We start from the raw sequence: 19,570 nt of genomic DNA, 5'->3' as shown, positions 1-19,570 counted from the left end.
CAACAACACCACATCATCCTCACTACCATTAGTACTATAATCACTACCATTAGGTTTTGGAGATTTACTTCATTTGAAATAAGGAAACTTTGGGATTGTATTTGGCATTGTGTTTAAATATCATAATATAATTCTAATCAATTATCTATTTAGAACTATACAATTTGTAAACACGATGCCAAATACCATTCCAATTCCCTTTTCTTGTGTGTGGAAATTCCTCTTTCAGCGTTGAAATTCCTACGAATGGTGTCTGAAATTCCTGTGAGCCAAATTTAGAGTTGGCATCTCTGAATTTAAAGTCATTTTTATAGTACATGACAAACGTTCAAGTGAAGAGAGTGGTGATCGCTTTTGATTAAAACAAGATGGCAGAAGTGAAAATGTAAACAATCGACAGTGAAATCCTTGGTTATTAACATTTTAAAAAGGATAACATTTGACATGATTTCTATAAACAGTGTTGTAGAGTTTAATCATTTCAGTTTAACCTCTCAATATTAAAATATTATAAAATATTTTTAAAATTTAGAACTTATGGGTCAGGATAAGTCATGAAGAAAAAGGGGATGTGGTATGGAAATCTTAATGTCGGAGCTGTTGAGAGTTGTTACCCATTTTCTAGTGGCTCTCGTCTTAAAGAATATACCTTCTGAAAGCAGCGAGTGCCAGAACAATAGTTGTCCTGCATGCTACATAAACTGCAGAATGAAAATTTGTGCTTTTTATTTGTATTAATCATCATTCTGTTTTACTAATTATGGTGAAATGTAATCCTTCAGAGCCCTCTGCCCATGGAGGTAGAGTTAATCCCAGTTTCTATAGCATGAAACAGGCGAAAGCAATTGCTTGTTTTCTTTTGGATAGGATGCTAATCTATAGTGGAGTACTTTCTGCTTGATCTAACACTAACAGACCTAGCTATGCAATCACTACAGGCTAGACAAGGGAGTCAGGAAAAAAATCTCAACTTCACTTGGGTGGATCTCAGTCTGTTTGCATGTGAAGCAAGTGCTCTACCAACTGAGCCATGGGGACCCCACTAATAATTATAATGATGATAGTAATAATAACGATGATGATGATTATTGTTGTCACCACTAATGCTATTTTAAAAATTTTTTTTTTTTTTCTAACTTAGAAATGAAGTTGTTAGAAGTTATTAAATAGCTGTATTTATTTGATATATCAGTAAGAACTTTGAAATAGACAAGGTGGCTATTCAAATACTAGCAAGCTATTGTAACTGTCCGTTTAATGCAACAGAAACTAGGATTAATTCTCACATCATCACCTCCTTAGCAATGAAGGACTTTTTTTTTCCTTTTTAAAAATGTGTCATTATTGTTATCTTCTCCAGTTATGTTGGTAAAGGCTGCGGTGCTTTCATGAATGTATCTTATAACAAAGGAGCACTTCGAGTCACACAATCCCACCTTATACACAACAACCATGAGCGAAGCTTCGAGAATGAGCAAGCTTCTCAGAGGTATGTAACTGATTATTTGTGTAATTGATCTAATAGTGTCGAAAGTGCAAGTAAACACCAAAAAACAAACATGACATTGGATAATTTAACCATACAAGAGGCTGAAAAAGGAAGACTTTCTAGATTATCTAAACTTAATATGTTGTGCAATGGATTTTTAAAGATGCATTATGTTGCATCAGAATTTTTTGTGAGCTGCCTGTTATGTATATGCATAGGCATTTGGTAAAAAAATTCAAATTGGATTGAGCTGAATGAAACCCATATCATTATAAATCGCTTTTCAACACAATTCTAGTGGTACTGAAATTGGGAAAATTAGGTGAAGAGAAGAAAAGTTAAATTAGTTTCAAGGCTTAAAATTGTACTCCTATTTGCCTTTTTATTTACTGACAGACCTGAAATTGTTGCATTTCTTTTAGTGACCTCCATTTGGATTTCAAAACTGGCCTATAAAGGCAGCTGACATATGAGTTAGGATTTTTCTGAAATGAGTTATGGATGTGGGATAAAACTTTGCTCTGAATTTTTAATTTTATTAAAAAGCTAAGATGTTGAATTATGTGCCCTAACATGATTTTTGATTTACCAATTTCTGATTTTTAAAACGATCCAAAGCTAAATTATACCCTATATTATCCACGAACAAAAGAGACATTAAATTGGCATTGATTTAAACATAAACAGCACCAAACGATAGAGTAATTCATCCTGAAGAAAATAAGATATAAATCGTTAAAATCCACCCCTAAACAAAAAAATCTATATAATTTTTTGAGGCTTATCTCTCAAAATTGCTAACAATCGGGTCACAGCCACTAGGCCATTTATCAGCTCACTGCTGGAGGGCTAAATGGACGTTTACCAAAGTACCTCTTATGTGCTATTTTTCTAATTTTTTTTTCTGTGATATTCTGATTACTATTTAACTCCTTCTACTTGAAGTCTTTACTTACCAGTATCAACTTATTTTAAATTGCAAAGGTTTCTTCTTGAAGCTAGGAAAAGTAAAAATAATAGTGAAGGTTTATAAGAGTTCCCAACTACAAATGATGTGGATGATTCAGGATATTCCCCTTTTCAACACAGTAAACGTTGAATAGGATATATAATATTAGAGAAGAATGATATATGATAAAAAGGTGGAGGAAAGACCTGGTTTTTAGCTTGATATACATTTCTTTCTTGAAATTATGATTTTCATATGTATATTTTTTGTTTCTTGGCTGCAATATAAGGCAGTTTTACCGCTGGACGATATAGTACAGTTATGTGTATACATAAAAGTTCTTTTTGGATTCTCTTTATTATACTCTCATGTTTGTAATTATGCTTTTAAGAAAAAAAAAACATCATAAAACATAGATATTCTGTCCTATTATCATGATACATTTACTTTTCTGTTTTATTTTTAACTTTATTATTTTCTCCCCAGAAATTTTCGAGTTTTTAATTTCACAGAAGACCTAGATCTGAAGATGGCCAGAGAAGTGAATCGTGTAAATCCCTTTGAGTATGCAAATGGAGAGAAGCAGTGGAATAAAGCTGTAGAGAGGTTAAAGAAGGATGATGATAGGTTCTCTAATATTACTCCTCGACTTGTCAAAAAACGTATCCGATTTTTGGTTGACAAGTTCCTGGCCCTCACACATGGAAGGTATTCATGTTTTTTAAATAATCATTATTATTATTACTATTTAAAAAAATAAAATAATTTGTATGATAGGAATCTTCACCTAAATAATTGGTATTATTTTTTAAATTCAATTTACTGAATAATATAAGATATGATGAACTTTATTGGTCCTAAAGGGAAATTACACTGTGCATCACATAAAAAGTAATTATAATTAAATAGTGATGATCGTATGGTAACACAATAATGGTGATAAATGTTAACAAGAAGTAATTTGGATACTACTGAGGATTTTTATAGTGAGGGCTAATCATAGCAATGAAAGCATTAATAATCATAATAATTCAGGAAGGAAAAAGAGGAAGGTATAGTGATTGGATTGGATAATGCACAGCTTTCTTACTTGGATTTTCCCATTTTTTAGGGACTTAAAAAGGAACCCTGGTAGGATTTTAAAAAATCTCTTATTTCTTATTTCCTGTTACATTTGAGAATTGGTGGTAATATAACTTAATAAACGATTATTCAGAACTGTATGATATGGTGTAATTCTATTGAATTTAATTGCCAAATTTTGCTGCAAGATGTTGGGTTAGAGGGTCATATGTACATCTTTATATTCAGCTATCCAATTTTTGAACTTTTATCTTACAGGCGACCTCCTGCAGAAGATGAAATGGGCAATATTCTATACGAGTTGGATAAAGCCAAGAAAGACACAATGGACTCCTTAGTCATAAAGGGTAAGAAAAAGAGGGGACCTGGACGACCTCGGAAGAGAACCGTGTCTGATGATGATGACTTTGATGAGGATGATGATCTTTATGATGTACCCTCAGGTTGGTTTCATAATATTTGGAGAGAAGCTATTGTTTTGTATCTTTTTACTGTGTGTTGTTATGGATATACGTGAAAAAAAGAGAGAGAGAGGGGGGGAGGGGGAGTAAGAGAGAGATTACTGTAATGGGAGTTCTCCATCTCCCTCCCTTTCTTTCCCTGTTCTTCTATAGATACAGATTTAGAGGAACCAAATTTTGCCCAACTCTGACCATTTCCTCCAGATTGGGATTTTTATATCCAAGTTTTAGAAGAAAAACGATAAAAACATTGATATTTTATCGACTCATTTTTATAAACACACACCCCTTCAGATTTGAGCATTACATCAATGTTCCTGATCAGCTGTGCACTATGTATTATAACAGGGATGATGGCCAGCTGATAATAATTATTTTATTGTTTTTTAAAAAAACAGACTACTGAGCATAGTGTTTACTATTAAACGTTTTTGATCATTGTTATATGGAAAGAATTAATGAAAAATAATGTTTGTAAAATAACTCATCCTCAGGGACAGAGTTTTGCAATCACATCCATCCATTCAGTCACTGACCACATTCAGCATTGCTTGACTGTAACATTAAGGTGCGGATGTAATGAAATATAAATTGAAGAAAAATTATTTTCAACCTAGGTTGTTAATAGATTCTTTATTTAATCAATTGGTTTGTAAATTTTAAATTTATTTATTCATTTTTTGGTTTCATTAGGATCTCCGCTGAAAAAAAGGACTTTAGCCTCACCACCAAGATCTTCCGCATCCACATCACAGCCATCCATAAATAAAGGGGAAATAACAATGTTGCTCTCTTACTTGAAGGGGAAAGATGAAGAGGACAGACGACTGAGAAACAAAGAAATGGAAGAGGATAAGAGACTACGGCAGAGGGAAATTGAACTTCGAAGAGAAGAGTTAGCTTTTCAAAAAGAGAGGTTTGAATTTGAAAAAACTGAGAGGAGGGCCCATTTAGATATGTTGAAAGCCCAACTTCGGTCATTTGAACAAAGTGTATTAGCAAAGCAAACAATTGCTATGGCACCAAAGGAATCTAACCAGGTAACGGAGTATACAATTGTTGTTGATGGCAACAACCAAGTCCTGGAATCATTGCCAACCCTTGGGTGATGGGGAAAACGATTTTTATAAAAATGAAATTTATGACACTCTACCCCAATCTGGTATTATGTCAGGTGTTGAAAATTGAATTACCAAGTCTATCCATCATTAACGTTTTAGTTATATCAATATCCATTTATTTTCAAGAAATTATTTGTGGTCTCCTTAACTGCAACTGCAGAAAGCTCAAAATTTTGCAATACTGAAGATTTTGATATTAAATTAATTTTTTGACATTTTGCACAGGTTAAAAACCCTGGACTTCTTGTATATCACATATTACACCACTTACTGTGCTCAAAGCACTTACAAGGGGGTCGAACGCTAACAGTAACACAATATTTAAGATGAGATATGATGCGTTTAAGGTCCTATCACAATTTTTTTGTTTTGTGTAATATATGCAACACTGTTACTGGTCTAGTACTTATTTTCACACCTGAGAAGGTATGGTGAGAAAATTTGATTGAAAAGCAATTTCCAAGGACTAATTTTGTGTGGGACGGGACCAACAAGTCGCACGCTGATTCATACCATTAGACTATAAAGCTACCAAAATTCACCCTTACATTACATAATATCAGATTGAAGAAGTGGGCCATGTTAAGATACTATTTTGTTAAACATACCATTTTGTTATCATTGTTTTACACTTTCACGTTGTTACCATTCATTGTGTTCATATTCATTCATTTCACCTCTTGCGTTACTGCCATTTTAAGATTTGCTGATAAACCTATAAACCTTTAATTTGTATATTCTTACAGGTTTATTTTTTTAAAAGTCAAAATTGGCAAACTGGGTGGGATCTTTTGTTTGACCTCCCATAGTGGGCAGGAGGTCATTTGCTTTGTCTTCTATCCCCCCCTATCTATTTTCTAAGTCGCTTTCTGTCTTTGTCTTGGAATAGGATTACTTGATTTTGTCCTAGCCCATGCCGTATATATGGCTGAGTGGGAAACAGTCAAATGTATAGTATTATTTTTGGAAGGTGATATTTTTATCCATGTAAATCATCTCTCTGTATTGTGCTGATAGTTATATTTTTTTGTGATGAACATATCTTGTAATCATTTGAGTGTGCTCCATTCAGTGGGATCTTGTGCTGGTGTCTGGATGAGTCTTTTAGGAGATCTCAGACTAAGAACACTGATAGTGACTATATCTATTTCCTATTAATTAGACCCCTATTTGAGCCAATTCACTGGGTGGGGATCCTGACCTCCCATAGCGGGCAGGGAGGTACATACTGTGTCTTCTATCCCCTTATATCTTATCCAACAAGCTTTCTGTCTTTGTCTTGGAATGAGATTACTTGGTTTTTTTCCAGGCCCTCGTCGGAGTCCTGGCTGAGAGGGAAACAGTCAAATGCATAGTTATTGTTTTGGGAGATGATATTTTTTCCCTTGTAAATCATCTCTCTGTTATGTATTATTATATTGGTTATTTTTAATGTATAATGTAAGCATTTGAGTGTATTCCTCTTTGTTGGATTTTGTGCTTGTGTCCGGATGAGACATAGGTGATCTCAAACTAAGTACATTGGTGGTATGCTCTTGGAATCTACATCTGATCCCTATTTTGTTCCCATTCCTCTTTGTCTTACTTTCTCTCGGGTGCTTTAATTGTAATTCTAGAACTTTTTACTATCCCATTTTCTTCCTTTTTACTGGCGCTGATATAACCTAAATGTGTTGCAAGCGCCGTAAAATCCTTAAAAACAAAAAAACAATGAGCCAATTCTCCTTTGTCTTGCTTTTTCTTTGTTGCTTTAATTCTAATTCAAGAATTAATTGACTAACCCATTTTCTTCCTTTTTACTGGTGCTGATATGTGTTGCAAGCGCCATAAAACCCATAAAAACAAAATTGTCAAAATTTTGATTTTTTTTCCTGCAACTTCAGGTTTAAAAAAAAAATAATTTAAAGGGAAATTGATGAAAATATTGTTTGTGTCAACAGTTGCTTTGTGACCAAATTTGGTAATATTTCATCTGTTATAGGGAATGTTTTTAAAGTTACAATTCAGTGAATTAAGATTTGAAATCTTGCATTACGGGTCGGGGCAAATTTAGTTTGATTGAAATTAGGATTATTTCCCTATAATGTACAGACTTTTGGTTAGTTGCCAGTGGCAGGTTTGTTATTGCCATTTCATGATTTATTGGCAGCGTGTTTCATAAAAAAAATGTCACTGGGTGGGGATCCTGACCTCCCATAGCGGGCAGGGAGGTACATACTGTGTCTTCTATCCCCTTATATCTGTTTTCCAACATGCTTTCTGTCTTTGTCTCGGAATGAGATTTCTTGGTTTTGTCCTGGCTCTGGCCTGAGTCCTAGCTGGGAGGGAAACAGTCAAATGCATAGTTATTGTTTTGGGAGATGATATTTTTTTCCTTGTAAATCATCTCTCTGTTATGTATTATTATTTGTATTTTGAATGTATAATGTAAGCATTTGAGTGTGTTCCTCTTTGTTGGATTTTGTGCTTGTGTCTGGATGAGACTTGTAGGTGATTTCAAACTAAGTACATTGGTGGTATGCTCTTGGAATCTACATCTGATCCCTATTTGTTCTCAGTTCCCCTTTGTCTTACTTTTTCTTGGGTGCTCTAATTGTAATTCTAGAACTTTTTACTATCCCATTTTCTTCCTTTTTACTGGCGCTGATATAACCTAAATGTGTTGCAAGCGCCGTAAAACCCTTAAAAACAAAACAAACAAACAAAAAATGTCAATTGTAAGCTTTTGATTGTTAAACTGGTTGGTTTTAAGGACAAGTCGGCTATCCAGAATTATAAACAGTTCCTAATACAATTACTCTGAATAATAAATTAGACCCATTTTATATGGGGCTATGTGGTCTTGTGGTATGACACTTGCCTTTTGATCGGAAGGTCCTTGGTTCAAGTCCTGCTCTTGGTGGCGCATAGTTGAGTCTTTGACAAAGGCTTTTTACTCACAATCTCTCATCGTACTCGGGTGTAAAATGAGTACCTGGTCGTTAACAGCGTTGTCTCTGTTGAAAAGTTTTTTTGTAATTTTGCCTAACCGTTAATAGGTATCCTGCAGGTTAAGTGTTGCTGTTGGCTAAGGACCCCTTGTAGAGTTCTTTGAGCATGTTTAGTGGATATTGCTCTATAAAAAAGCTCACATTAAAAAAAAAAAAAATGAATATAAAGATTTATCACTTTTTAAAATTATAACTTTTAACATGAAACGCTGACATTCTTTGCTGAACGAAACTTGGTTTGGACTTTTAAAAAAAAGGTGAAAGTAAACATACCATTGTTGAAAACTTTTGGGTTGGCCGACTTGATCTTAAAACTGTAAATATTTCTTTGATAAACAAAGTTGTTTATATGCAGTGAAGTAAAAGAGCTTCAAAAACGTTATTTTAACTAGAAACCTCACATGGCTGTACAGAATGATAAGTTTGGGCGATAGAAAAATAAAATTTATATCTGAGAATATGGTAACCACGTACCTTTTTGCAAAGATAATTTAAGTGAGTTTAAACTAAAACTTCTTTTTTTTCTAAAGTAGAGTTTTAAAATGTCAAACATTCTAAAGTTACTTTTGCAAAGAATTGCGTGGTGCTGAGCATTCTACATTATTTTTTAAAAAGTGTTTAGCACTGCTTCTGTGTTGTTTATTATGCTAGACATGAAGTCTTTAATTATTTTCCTCATGTATATGTTTACTGAGTTGCTTTCTGTCTTTGTCTTGGAATGGGATTACTTGGTTTTGTCCTCGCCCTTGCCGGAGTCCTTGGTTGAGAGTGAAACAGTCAAATGTATAGTGTTAGTGTTTGGATCTGATATTTTTTCCTTTAAGTCACATCTGTTATGAACTGATGTTATATTTTTTTTGTTTTTAACATATGTATCATTATAAACATTTGAGTGGGCTCCTCTTAGTGGGATCCTTTGATGATGTGTGATGAGACTTTTAGGTAATTTCACACTGAGTACATTGATGTTATTCTCTTGGAATCTACATCTCTTCCCTAATTGAACCAACTCCCCATTCTCTTTTTTTTTCTTGGGTGCTTTAATTGTAAGTCAAGAATTGTTTGACTATCCCCTTTTCTTCCCTTTTACCGGCACTGCTGTGACCTAAATATGTCGCAAACACCAAAAACCCCTTAAACAACAACATTGATTAATACTAAGTCCTTTTTTTGTTGGTGCTTTTTTAAACTAACGATCTTTAGTCATTTGATTATTCTACCATTTTCCATTTTATTGGCAATGAAATGCTCTGAAAGTGTCACAGGTGCCATAAAACCCCCAAATTCCTTTTAGGATCTGTGTCTGTCTCATCTGTTTGGATTATTGCTTCACCTGTTTTGGGCGCCTAATAACGCACATTTAAGAAGGGACAATTTTTATACGACAATACAGCACTAAATGTGCTCAAAGCACTTTCCGCGGGTGGTTGGATGGGAGCATCACCCTTGAATCATATACCTATGATGTTCGCATGGGTGTACGATCAGATAGTGATGTCGTTTCTTCTTCTCTTTACTAGCCTATCCTGCTTCTTTGGTTTGTGATTGTATTTTTGACAGGGGATATTTTTTTTTCTGTAAATCTTCTGCCTGTTTGTTCTTGGTTATTTATAATTTAGCTTATGATATCTTTAGGTTATGATTTTGATTTACATTTGTACTATTTTTGTTAGATTGCTTGTTTTTTTGTTTCAGCGGTCTCTCATATAACCTCAATTGTGTTGGAAGAGACCTAAAGCAACAAACAAAAAAAAAAAAAAAAAAAAAAAAAAGCACTTTCCAAGTGGTTCCAAGCCATGAGCATCACATTTGTAGAATGAGATATGAGTTACTTCAGTGACAACTCTGTTACTTATAAGGTACATATTTTACACCATTGCACTGCCCACAGCTAACTAGACTTTAACCTCGTATCTAAGGTCACAAACTGAATGCAGACTCGTTCATAATCTTAACATACAATCTGGACATTTTTCTTCCATTTCATCAGGTCCTTGGCTGCAGTTGTAGCCAGGAGTGCCATCCGTTTTCGTATTCGACCAGACGGAAATTAGCATCTGATTTAATGCAATGAAAACCTGGACAAATTCCAGCTCCATGGGCCTTGTGGCTCTTGGGAACTTCATAAACCTTATCTATGTTTGTAATTGAGCTTTTAAAAAAAAATATAGCGCAATGTCCACTTAACATGCTCACAGCGCTTTACAAGGGGTCCATGGCTAACAGCAACACTTAACATGTAGGACGGGACATGACACCTGTGAGGCGCTATTACAATGTTAACGGCCAGGTACTCATTTTACACCTGAGTACGGCGAGAGAATGTGTGTAAAGAGCCTTTTCCAAGGACCCAATTATGCGTTGAGCGTGGCTCGAACCCAGGAGCTTCCGATCTGAAAGCAAGTGTCATACCACTAGACCACATAGCCGCACAATTGTAATGAGGGTCCAAATAGCTCAGTTGGAAGAGCACTTGCTTCATAATCAAGGAACTGAGATTTATTCTTGGTGTAGTCGAGATTTATTTCTCATTCCTCTGTCCACCCAGCAGTGATTGGGTAGATTTCGATAGACTAGTGTCCCATTCAAAGGATAGTAAGCAATTGATATTGTCCATCTGATTGGGTAGATTTCGATAGACTAGTGTCCCATTCAAAGGATAGTAAGCAATTGATATTGTCCATCTGATTGGGTAGATTTCGGTAGACTAGTGTCCCATTCAAAGGATAGTAAGCCATTGATATTGTTCATCTGATTGGGTAGATTTCGGTAGACTAGTGTCCCATTCAAAGAAGAAGCATTGAATTGTTCATCTATTGGTAATTTCGTAACATGTCCCATTCAAAGGATAGTAAGCCATTGATATTGTTCATCTGATTGGGTAGATTTCGGTAGACTAGTGTCCCATTCAAAGGATAGTAAGCAATTGATATTGTCCATCTCGCGCTATAGATACCAGTGTAAATTCTGCTACAAAATTAATGGAAAATGAATTGAAATTTAATGAAAGGAAAATAAATCTAACAATTTCCTATCATTGCAAGTTCTCCTCCTCTTTTTTTCATTTTATTTTTCTTTCTTTCTTTCTCTAACTGATGATGTGCTTTGGGTGGCCAAGCATTACTGTGTTCTATCTTGAAACGAGCAGAGTTTAGCCTGACCAGAGACTGGATGTGTGACAATGATTTCAAAATATGGGCCAGCATCCATCTTAGAAAGAACAATGTACAATGATTATTCCAATCAACACAGGTGTAACTATAGCCCATATCAAATGTTGTAAGAGTGCTAGTGCAAAAAGAGGACGACTTAGAGGATAGTTTTCTTGTATGAAATGGATATTTCATTGGATTCAATTTGTCTTACTTTAGTTACTTTTTGCCTTTCATGCTGACTGGCATGTAAGGCAGCAACAAAGATCCTCCATTTCCTGGGTGGGGTCTTTCTTTTGTCCTTCCAAAATGGAGAGGGAGGCACTTACTATATATGTTTCCCAACTTGCTTTCTGTCTTTGTCTTGGAATGAGATTACTTGGTTTTGTCCTGGTCCTGGCCGGAGTCCTTTGCTTGAAGGGACACAGTCAAATGTATAGTTTTGGGAGGTGATTCTTTTTTTGCTTGTAAATCATCTCTCTGTTATGTATTGTTTTATTTGTTGTTTTGAATATATAATGCTGTCATTTCAGTGAGTCCCTCTTAGTGGATTCCTGTGCTTGTGTCTGGATTAGACTTTTAGATGATCTCAAACTTTACACAATGATATTAATCTCTTGGAATCTACATCTAATCCCTTTTTGTTCCATTCCCCTTTGACTTAATTTTCTTTTAATTGTAAATCTATAACTAATTATTTTCTTCTTTTTTTACTGGAGCTGAAATGATCTAAATTTGTCACGTGCTGTTAAACCCATAAAAACAAACAAAATCAAGGCAAACAGCTAAGGGAATAAATTATGGATCAGTGTGATCACATTGAGCGTTATAATCTATTAGTGAGAATATTAACCATAATTCCTAATTTACAAAACAAGAATGCGGGGCAAAAATTATATTTAGGGGTGAAAGTCAGTTTTAATTCATTTTTATTTGACATCAAGGAATGGATTTTATTTTTGAAAAGGCAAATCATGTACAAACTAGTTGTGGTTAGAATGAATATCATATGATGGTGATAAAGATGATGCTACAGTAATTGTAATAATTATGATGATGATGATAATAATAATAATAATAATAATGATAATAATAATAATAATAATAATAATAATAATAATGATAATGATTATTATTATAATAATTATAATAATAACAATAATAATAATAATAATCATCATCATCATCATCATTGTTATCCATATATAAACCATGGTAATGATGAAACAGTATTTTGCTGATGTTGATAATACTGATTATTATAGCACACAACCAAATCATAAGTAGTAGTAGTAGTAGAAGATCCGAATGGCAAAATATTACATTTTCTATTTTATTCATATAACAATAAAATTAATGGCAATTCTGATGACGATGGGGACCATGATAAAAGTAAAAGTTATAAAGCAAATTCACAACAAGAATTATAACCTTATCATGATAAAAAATATGATGATCATGATAATAATGATGATGATGATGGTAATAATAATAACACTAGTAATAATAATAATAATGATAATAATAATAATAATAATAATAATAATGCCGCCCACGACACGATAATAATGATGATAATTATAATAAATCCCATGAGTTAGTCGAATAACATATTACAAACACAGATAACAAACGCCGTTATGAAGTTGCCTCACAATACATCTTTTTATTCATTTTGGACAGAAATCTTCTACTTCAAATACCGATCGATTAAAAAGATTAAGCCGAAACCTGCCCCCCTTATCCCTACCCCCGAAACAACTCCTCCCCCCCCCCCCCCCCCCCCGTCATAAACAAATCCACCCCCCCGCCCCAAAAACACATCCTTCAACTTAAACAACCCAGTTAAACAATACTAGAACAAAAACAGAAAAAAAAAAGGAAAAACCAAAACCAAAACATAAGCACACCCCCCCCCCCCTTTTTTTTTTTTTTGTTTTTTTTTTTTGGCATGCCGAAGTTGATTTTAATGGATTGATGTTTGAAGTAAAAGTTTTTTTGGTCAAAATATAAGAAAGGTCTTTTGTCAGAATACGATGGCATCGGCGTATTGAGCAGTCTCTTGTCATTAGAGCAGTCTCTTGTCATAAGGCTCTCTTTATATAATACAGTAGCTATATCCCTGTCTCTCACTCTCACCCTCACTTACAGTGGAAGCCTGATAAAGCCAACACCGCCGGACCAGAAAGATTGGTTGACTTTAAGCAAGGTTGACTTTATCCATTATCATTGGATCACACTTAGATGAACAGAAAATTTCGGATCAACAAGATGGGTTTACTTTAAGCAGAAATTAACATTAAAAAAAATAATTGAGCTTTCATATAGCTCAATATCCACTAAACGTACTCAAAGCGCTTTACAAGGGGTCACTGGCCAATAGCAACATTTAATATGTAGGACGGGACATGACGTCTGCTAGGCGATATTACAAATTTTTCTGACATACATCGTTGTTAGCGGCTAGGTACTCATTTTATACCTGAGTAAGGTGAGAGAATGTGAGTAAAGAGCCTTCTCCAAGGACTCAACTATGCATCGAGCGAGGCTCGAACCCAGGACCTTCCGATCCGAAAGCGAGTGTCATACCACAAGACCACATAGCCGCACAAGAGTATTGTATTGACTTTATGCGAATTCCGCTGAACTATGTATTTCTCTCCTACTCCTACTCTGTCTTTCCTCTCGTTCACTCTTTATTGTTGATGACTCCTACATATTCTCCCAATTTCTCATAAATTCATCATTTGATCAGTACATACACACTCCTTTTCATACATACATGCGTATATTGTTGGTCGCCTTCTCAACACCCTCAAGCTTGATAATGGTAGTACACACACACATACATAATATATACATGCACCTCTCTCTCTCTCACCCACCCCACCCACACAATCAATCGATTTATCACCTCCATCCTTCATTATTTATTCTCTTCCACTCTTTTATTTATAGTATCTCTCTCTATGTCTCTGTCTCTCTCTCCCTCCTCCCCCCCCTCCCATCCTCCTTGTAGTCCCAAAGGCTTGCCACGCTGCAGGCCTTTGAGAGAGAGAGAGAGAGAGAGAGAGAGAGAGAGAGAGAGAGAGAGAGAGAGAGAGAGAGTTGGGGGGGGGGGGGCTATCTACTATCTATAATAAATCCAATAGACAAGGTTAAAAATGGCGAAGGCTGCAGGGAAAGCAATTCTGGATATTTTATCTGTGTTTCTTGCTCTTTGTACGTTGTCGGGGTCCCTGGCTAAGACTGAATTTCTAACTATCGCCTCGGGCACCTGGAAATTAGAATCAGTATTCTGGATTCAAGTCAAAGACAATACAAGCCAAGCTGCTAGAAATTGAGGACTCATAAAACACACAAAGCCGTCGTTATATTATATTTTACGTGGTTATTAAGGTTTAAGTTTTGATTATTAGCTGGATATTTAGTATTTTGTTCTTTCTCGGAGCTGTTAGATGTATTCAATATTGTACTTTAGGCTATTTTAAAAGAGATGTTCAAAAGAAGGTAATGGAAGATGCTAATCGGAAGTGCCCTTTATAAATTGATGTGCCAGGTATTTTTAATTAATTCTTTAGAGTTAAACCATAAAACAATCATTTCAGTCAATAATAAAACAACCTGACAACTCTTACTCCGGCCAAAAAACAAAAAAAAGACTCGTATTCTCCATAATTGTCTGAAACCCATTTCAGTTGGTGTTCGATTTTACTCTATCCTTCTCTGACGTTCTCACCAAGGGCCAATCGGGCTGTTGTCAAAGTGCATAGTACCATAATATCTATTGTATTATAGGTGGATGCAATAATACTAATACCGTCGGAACTTTCCGCTCTTGGCTAAGTGACTGCATGTAACTTTTTACGTTTAATTTTTAGAAGAAACTTTAGGCATGTACTTTACAATGGTCAGATTTATATTTTATAAGGTGTACAAAAGAAAGCCTTTTTGCAGACACAACTGGGCCAACAATAATAATAACAACAACAACAACAAAAAAATAAAAGACTATTTCCTGGGCATTTGATTTTGAAAGACTGGGGCTTGATGCTTGTCGCAGTTGTTGATATTCAGACCTTTGCTTTTATGTGCACGAGGTATTATTACGCCGGAAAAAGCAGCGTCCAGGGGGAAAAATATAACATCTACGTATAGACAGAATGAAGTTGACGTCACTCGGGTCTTTATTATTTTTTTTTTGCCATCCGCGTTAATGAGTAATTCTCACTAAACTGTATTAACCAGACTATAAACGTGAAGGTTACACATAAATTTGTGTGTTCGTCCGTTATACTTCCCGGATGGCAATGTTGTGAGATTCTTAGCCAAGCGCGCACTATCTATACTTTCTTCCTTGTTCCTATTAAAATTCTAGTCAGATAAAAAGTGAGATCATATTGATATCTTACGCAACCAAAAAATCTACGGTGTTAAATTCCATTTAATTTTACCATTTTGTATTCTGAGATATTCTTAGATATGAGAATACGGTGTTTTAATACAATGTTTCACCAAAATTGGTGAACCAAAATTATACGCAGATCTTGTATTTTATATTGATTGACAGAATACAGGTTAACAGTGTATATTTGTGACCCGCCGTCTCCAAACGGAATTATGTCGAGATGAATAGGATCCCGAAAAGTGAATTTAGAAATGAAATAAGGAGAAATCCGACTTTCGAGTTTTTCGCAGTGCCAGAAATTGTATTAATTTTCACCATAACGAGGACAAACTAACCCCAAGTTTCATATTTTTGGTAATAACTTGAATTTCTATCATTTTGTTCATCCCGACATAATACCGTTTTGAGACGATGGGTCACATTTATACAGATGTTCAATATAGACATAACTTTTTAAAATTAACGGAAAACGGAATCCATATCTTACCTTGACCTCTTTTTCTAGAGGACTTGTTCTTGACCCTTCGTGTGCCCTTGTAGGAGTACAATGATGACACGACTCACGTCTTCTCTTCTCTACTCTATTCTTGACGTTGACGTAGGCAAACTCCAGGAGGGCGGCGAAGACAAAGAACATGCAGGTTGACATCCAGACATCGATTGCCTGAAGGAAAAGGCATACAATATATTACAATGGAGCATGGATAAAAAGAAATAGGCTATCCCCGGAAGAAAAAATAAATAGTTCCTCACATCAGTGGCTCTTTATTTAAAAGGACATTATTAATGGAAAATGTAGCAAATATATATGCGTTCTTAATTTACATCAAATCGTTTCAAGCATGTTCGTTATCAGTGTGCTCTACTGTACGGGCTGTAATGACGCTCTTGAATCTGTATGTCATTCAGGGAGGATTCGGACTTATTATGTCCTGCACTCACAAAACATCTTGTTTTGATTTTGCCCCCAAAATCATTACTTCATATATCTAGATACATTAAAATGGCCCCATCTTGACAACATTTCTTAAACCTGAGAATACCCAGAAAATTTAACTTTATACATATCTGGACTAACTGAAACGACGCGCATCTTGATTCCGCTTCTCAATATTTTTTTTTCGAGTAGTCTCACAAAAACCAGTGCAATGACGACGCTTTAAATTTAAACTAAGCCCTTTCCTAATGACTCAAACATTTTCGCTGCTCAGAGCAGGACTCGAACCTGGACCTATTAGTCCGAAAGAGAGTCGTACCAGAAGACCACATAACCGCACCTTACCATTAATATTGCTTTTATTGACAGCAGAAGGGTTAGAGGCCAATGCGGTACATATTTTGCTGTTAAAAACAAAAACAAAATCAAACAACCAAAACCCCCCCCCCAAAAAAAAAACAAAAACAAAACAAAACAAAAAAAAAAAAAAAAAAAAAAAAAAAAAAAAAAAAAAAAACCAACCCCCCCCCCCCAAAAAAAAAAAAAATCGTATTTATCATAGTTCAATACTTATTACAGTCTACAACCTTAGCCAGTTTACTGCTTTACACGAACAATATTTAGACCGAGGATTTTTAATACCTTGATGTAAGACACTCGAGGCAGGGCTGCCTTTTCGCCTGTGCTTTGCGTCGTCAATGTAAGAACTGTGAGAAGTCCCAGGCTTACTCTGGCCGGAGTCGCTTCAATATCGATCCAAAACGACACCCAAGAGAGCATGACAATCAATACGGAAGGAACGTACACTTGGGCGATATAATAACCGAATTCTCGTCGGAGATGGAAGTCAGCTTGGATGCAAGAGTAGTCGCCTGGAATGGGAAACAAACAATATTAACGTAGATATACAAGTCTATATAGATATATCATTTCAGACCTTTCGTCATGCTCAAGGCGCTTTACGTGGTTTTATTTATAACCCCCGAAAGCCCCAAATGAACAGATTTCTATTTAATACAGTACACGTCTCATGTCAGGCGTCGATCTTCTACTGTCACGTCTCACAGCTCTCTCCCTTGTCTCGCTCTCTTTCACCCCCCCCTTGTTCCTTCTCTCCCCCCCTCTCTCTCTCTCTCTCTCTCTCTCTCTCTCTTCCCTTTTCTCTCCCCCCCCTTCCCGCTCCCTTTCTTTCGCTTTCACACTTACAAACACATACACTAATCCTTTCTCTCTCTCTCTCTCTCTCTCTCTCTCTCTCTCTCTCTCTCTCTCTCTCTCTCTCTCTCTCTCTCTCTCACCCACGACTTCGTCTTTTTCTTCATACGATTATTTTACAACCCATCAATATATAGAATAGTATTTGTTGTTTATGTGATTACCCAGTATAGCACTGCTGTTTTTGGTGAAGAAGAAGTCACATTCCTTGACCTTTTGAAAGTGCACTTTAAAACGGGGCAAGGTCATATCCGGTCTCATGATAACGGGGTCCTTCACCCAATTGAATACTACATTGTCTTTGCTGAAACTATCTGTAAAAATATAATAATAATATGTATATTAATATTATAATAATATTATGTATTATGATTACTAGATGTCTGGAACAGAAAACCTTGGATAGATAAGTTGTCAAGAATAATCGAAAACGGTGGACACGATTATAGCGCATTTCCATGGATTCATCATACTATATGCACATAATATTGTGCAATTATGATCACTGGACTCATTTATTGGCTTGCAGTTTGTCACATGCCCAGTTGTCACAGCCCACAGTGGGAAACCATGCCAGTTTGTTAGATGCCCTGTTTGTCACAGGCCCAGCTTGTCACAGACCCAGTTTGTCACAGGCCGGTCCTGCCTCGATTGTGCCCTGTGCATGATGGAAGCTAATACTGACATTCTCAAAAATAGTAAATAAATGATTGATTGATTGATTGCATGAATTGCATTTTATTTTTCAATTGCTTTCACGAAAGATTGTTAAAAATTTACAGAGTAATTTGCTTTGATTCGCATACAAAATGAAACAAGCTGAATTGACATTTAAGAGAGATCATCTCTGCACCAACAGTATGAAGGTGGAGAATGAAAAACTTAAGTTACAACTACTGAGTTAACATGCTGTAATTATTACTGTCAACAATACTCATATACTTAAATGAAATAACAAAGCGATCTTATTCATGGGTTTTCTATTAAGACATAAATATGTTTTTTAAAAAGTTTGTATACCGGTCAACTCTGTGTGAATAACATAATCATTGCAACTGGAAGTTATGAGAAAGAGTAAATTGAAGTGCTGAAATGAATGTAGATATTCAAAAATATTATAGAAAACAAATAATCTGGTATCTTAATTTCTTATATGCAGGACAACATAAAACTTAAATAATTTTACATCATTTTGTACATCAGATTTACATTCTAACAAAGGAAGACATAGAGAAGTCATTTAAGGCCTACTTGCGCTAATCTGAAGCCTGTGACAAACTGGGTCTTTGCCAAACCGGGCCTGTGAAAAACTGGACCTGTGACAAACCGAGCCTGTGACAAACTGGACAGCCTCCGTTGGAAAGGACAATTTTACATTAATGGACAATTTTGCATTAATTTTAGTGAGAAAAGTTCAGTGACAGCAATAAAACCGTAACAATTTGGATTATAAGACCTGCAAATAGTTACACATTGTCCAATTTCGATGAGCTTCACAATGAATTATTTATTTCCTAAAAGATATCTAAAACGGTGGTCCCGTAAAGCTCAATTGGTAAAATACTCGGATCACACGAAAAGGGACCGAGATCGATGCCAGGTACAGTCGAGATTTTTGTTGTTGACCCACCTGCCTACCCAGCAGTGATTGGCTAGCTGGGTCTTTTAGATCTGGCAAAAATTACTTTGCAATAGACTAGTGTCCTATCTAGAGGATACCAAATAATTGCTATTGTTTGTTTCATGCTATAGAAACCGGGATAAA

The 19,570-nt window shown here is 35.4% G+C and overlaps 2 protein-coding genes across 6 annotated transcripts in view; one reads left to right on the top strand and one right to left on the bottom strand.

Moving 5' to 3' along the window:
- The window catches only part of LOC144977030 (uncharacterized), an 18,655-nt gene extending 9,941 nt beyond the window's left edge, over positions 1-8,714 (top strand). For both annotated transcript variants that reach the window (XM_078921738.1, XM_078921739.1), the window contains exons 4-7: positions 1,361-1,489; positions 2,925-3,146; positions 3,780-3,964; positions 4,676-8,714. In XM_078921738.1, coding sequence (XP_078777864.1) covers positions 1,361-1,489; positions 2,925-3,146; positions 3,780-3,964; positions 4,676-5,091 — 952 coding nt within the window. In that variant the 3' untranslated portion in view covers positions 5,092-8,714. The remainder of the gene's footprint in view (positions 1-1,360; positions 1,490-2,924; positions 3,147-3,779; positions 3,965-4,675) is intronic.
- A 4,360-nt stretch (positions 8,715-13,074) lies between these two features.
- LOC144977029 (glycine receptor subunit alpha-2-like) overlaps positions 13,075-19,570 on the bottom strand; it is a 90,973-nt gene continuing 84,477 nt past the window's right edge. For all 4 annotated transcript variants that reach the window (XM_078921735.1, XM_078921734.1, XM_078921737.1 and 1 more), the window contains 4 exons: positions 17,970-18,119; positions 17,233-17,462; positions 16,141-16,317; positions 13,075-14,522 (listed from right to left, as the gene is read on the bottom strand). In XM_078921735.1, coding sequence (XP_078777861.1) covers positions 14,376-14,522; positions 16,141-16,317; positions 17,233-17,462; positions 17,970-18,119 — 704 coding nt within the window. In that variant the 3' untranslated portion in view covers positions 13,075-14,375. The remainder of the gene's footprint in view (positions 14,523-16,140; positions 16,318-17,232; positions 17,463-17,969; positions 18,120-19,570) is intronic.

The sequence above is a fragment of the Berghia stephanieae genome, chromosome 7 (genome assembly GCF_034508935.2).
Source record: "Berghia stephanieae isolate SIO BIC M18660-M18661 chromosome 7, UCSD_Bste_1.3, whole genome shotgun sequence".
Classification (NCBI taxonomy): Eukaryota; Metazoa; Mollusca; class Gastropoda; order Nudibranchia; family Aeolidiidae; genus Berghia; species Berghia stephanieae.
This window is presented reverse-complemented; position numbering and strand designations above follow the sequence as displayed.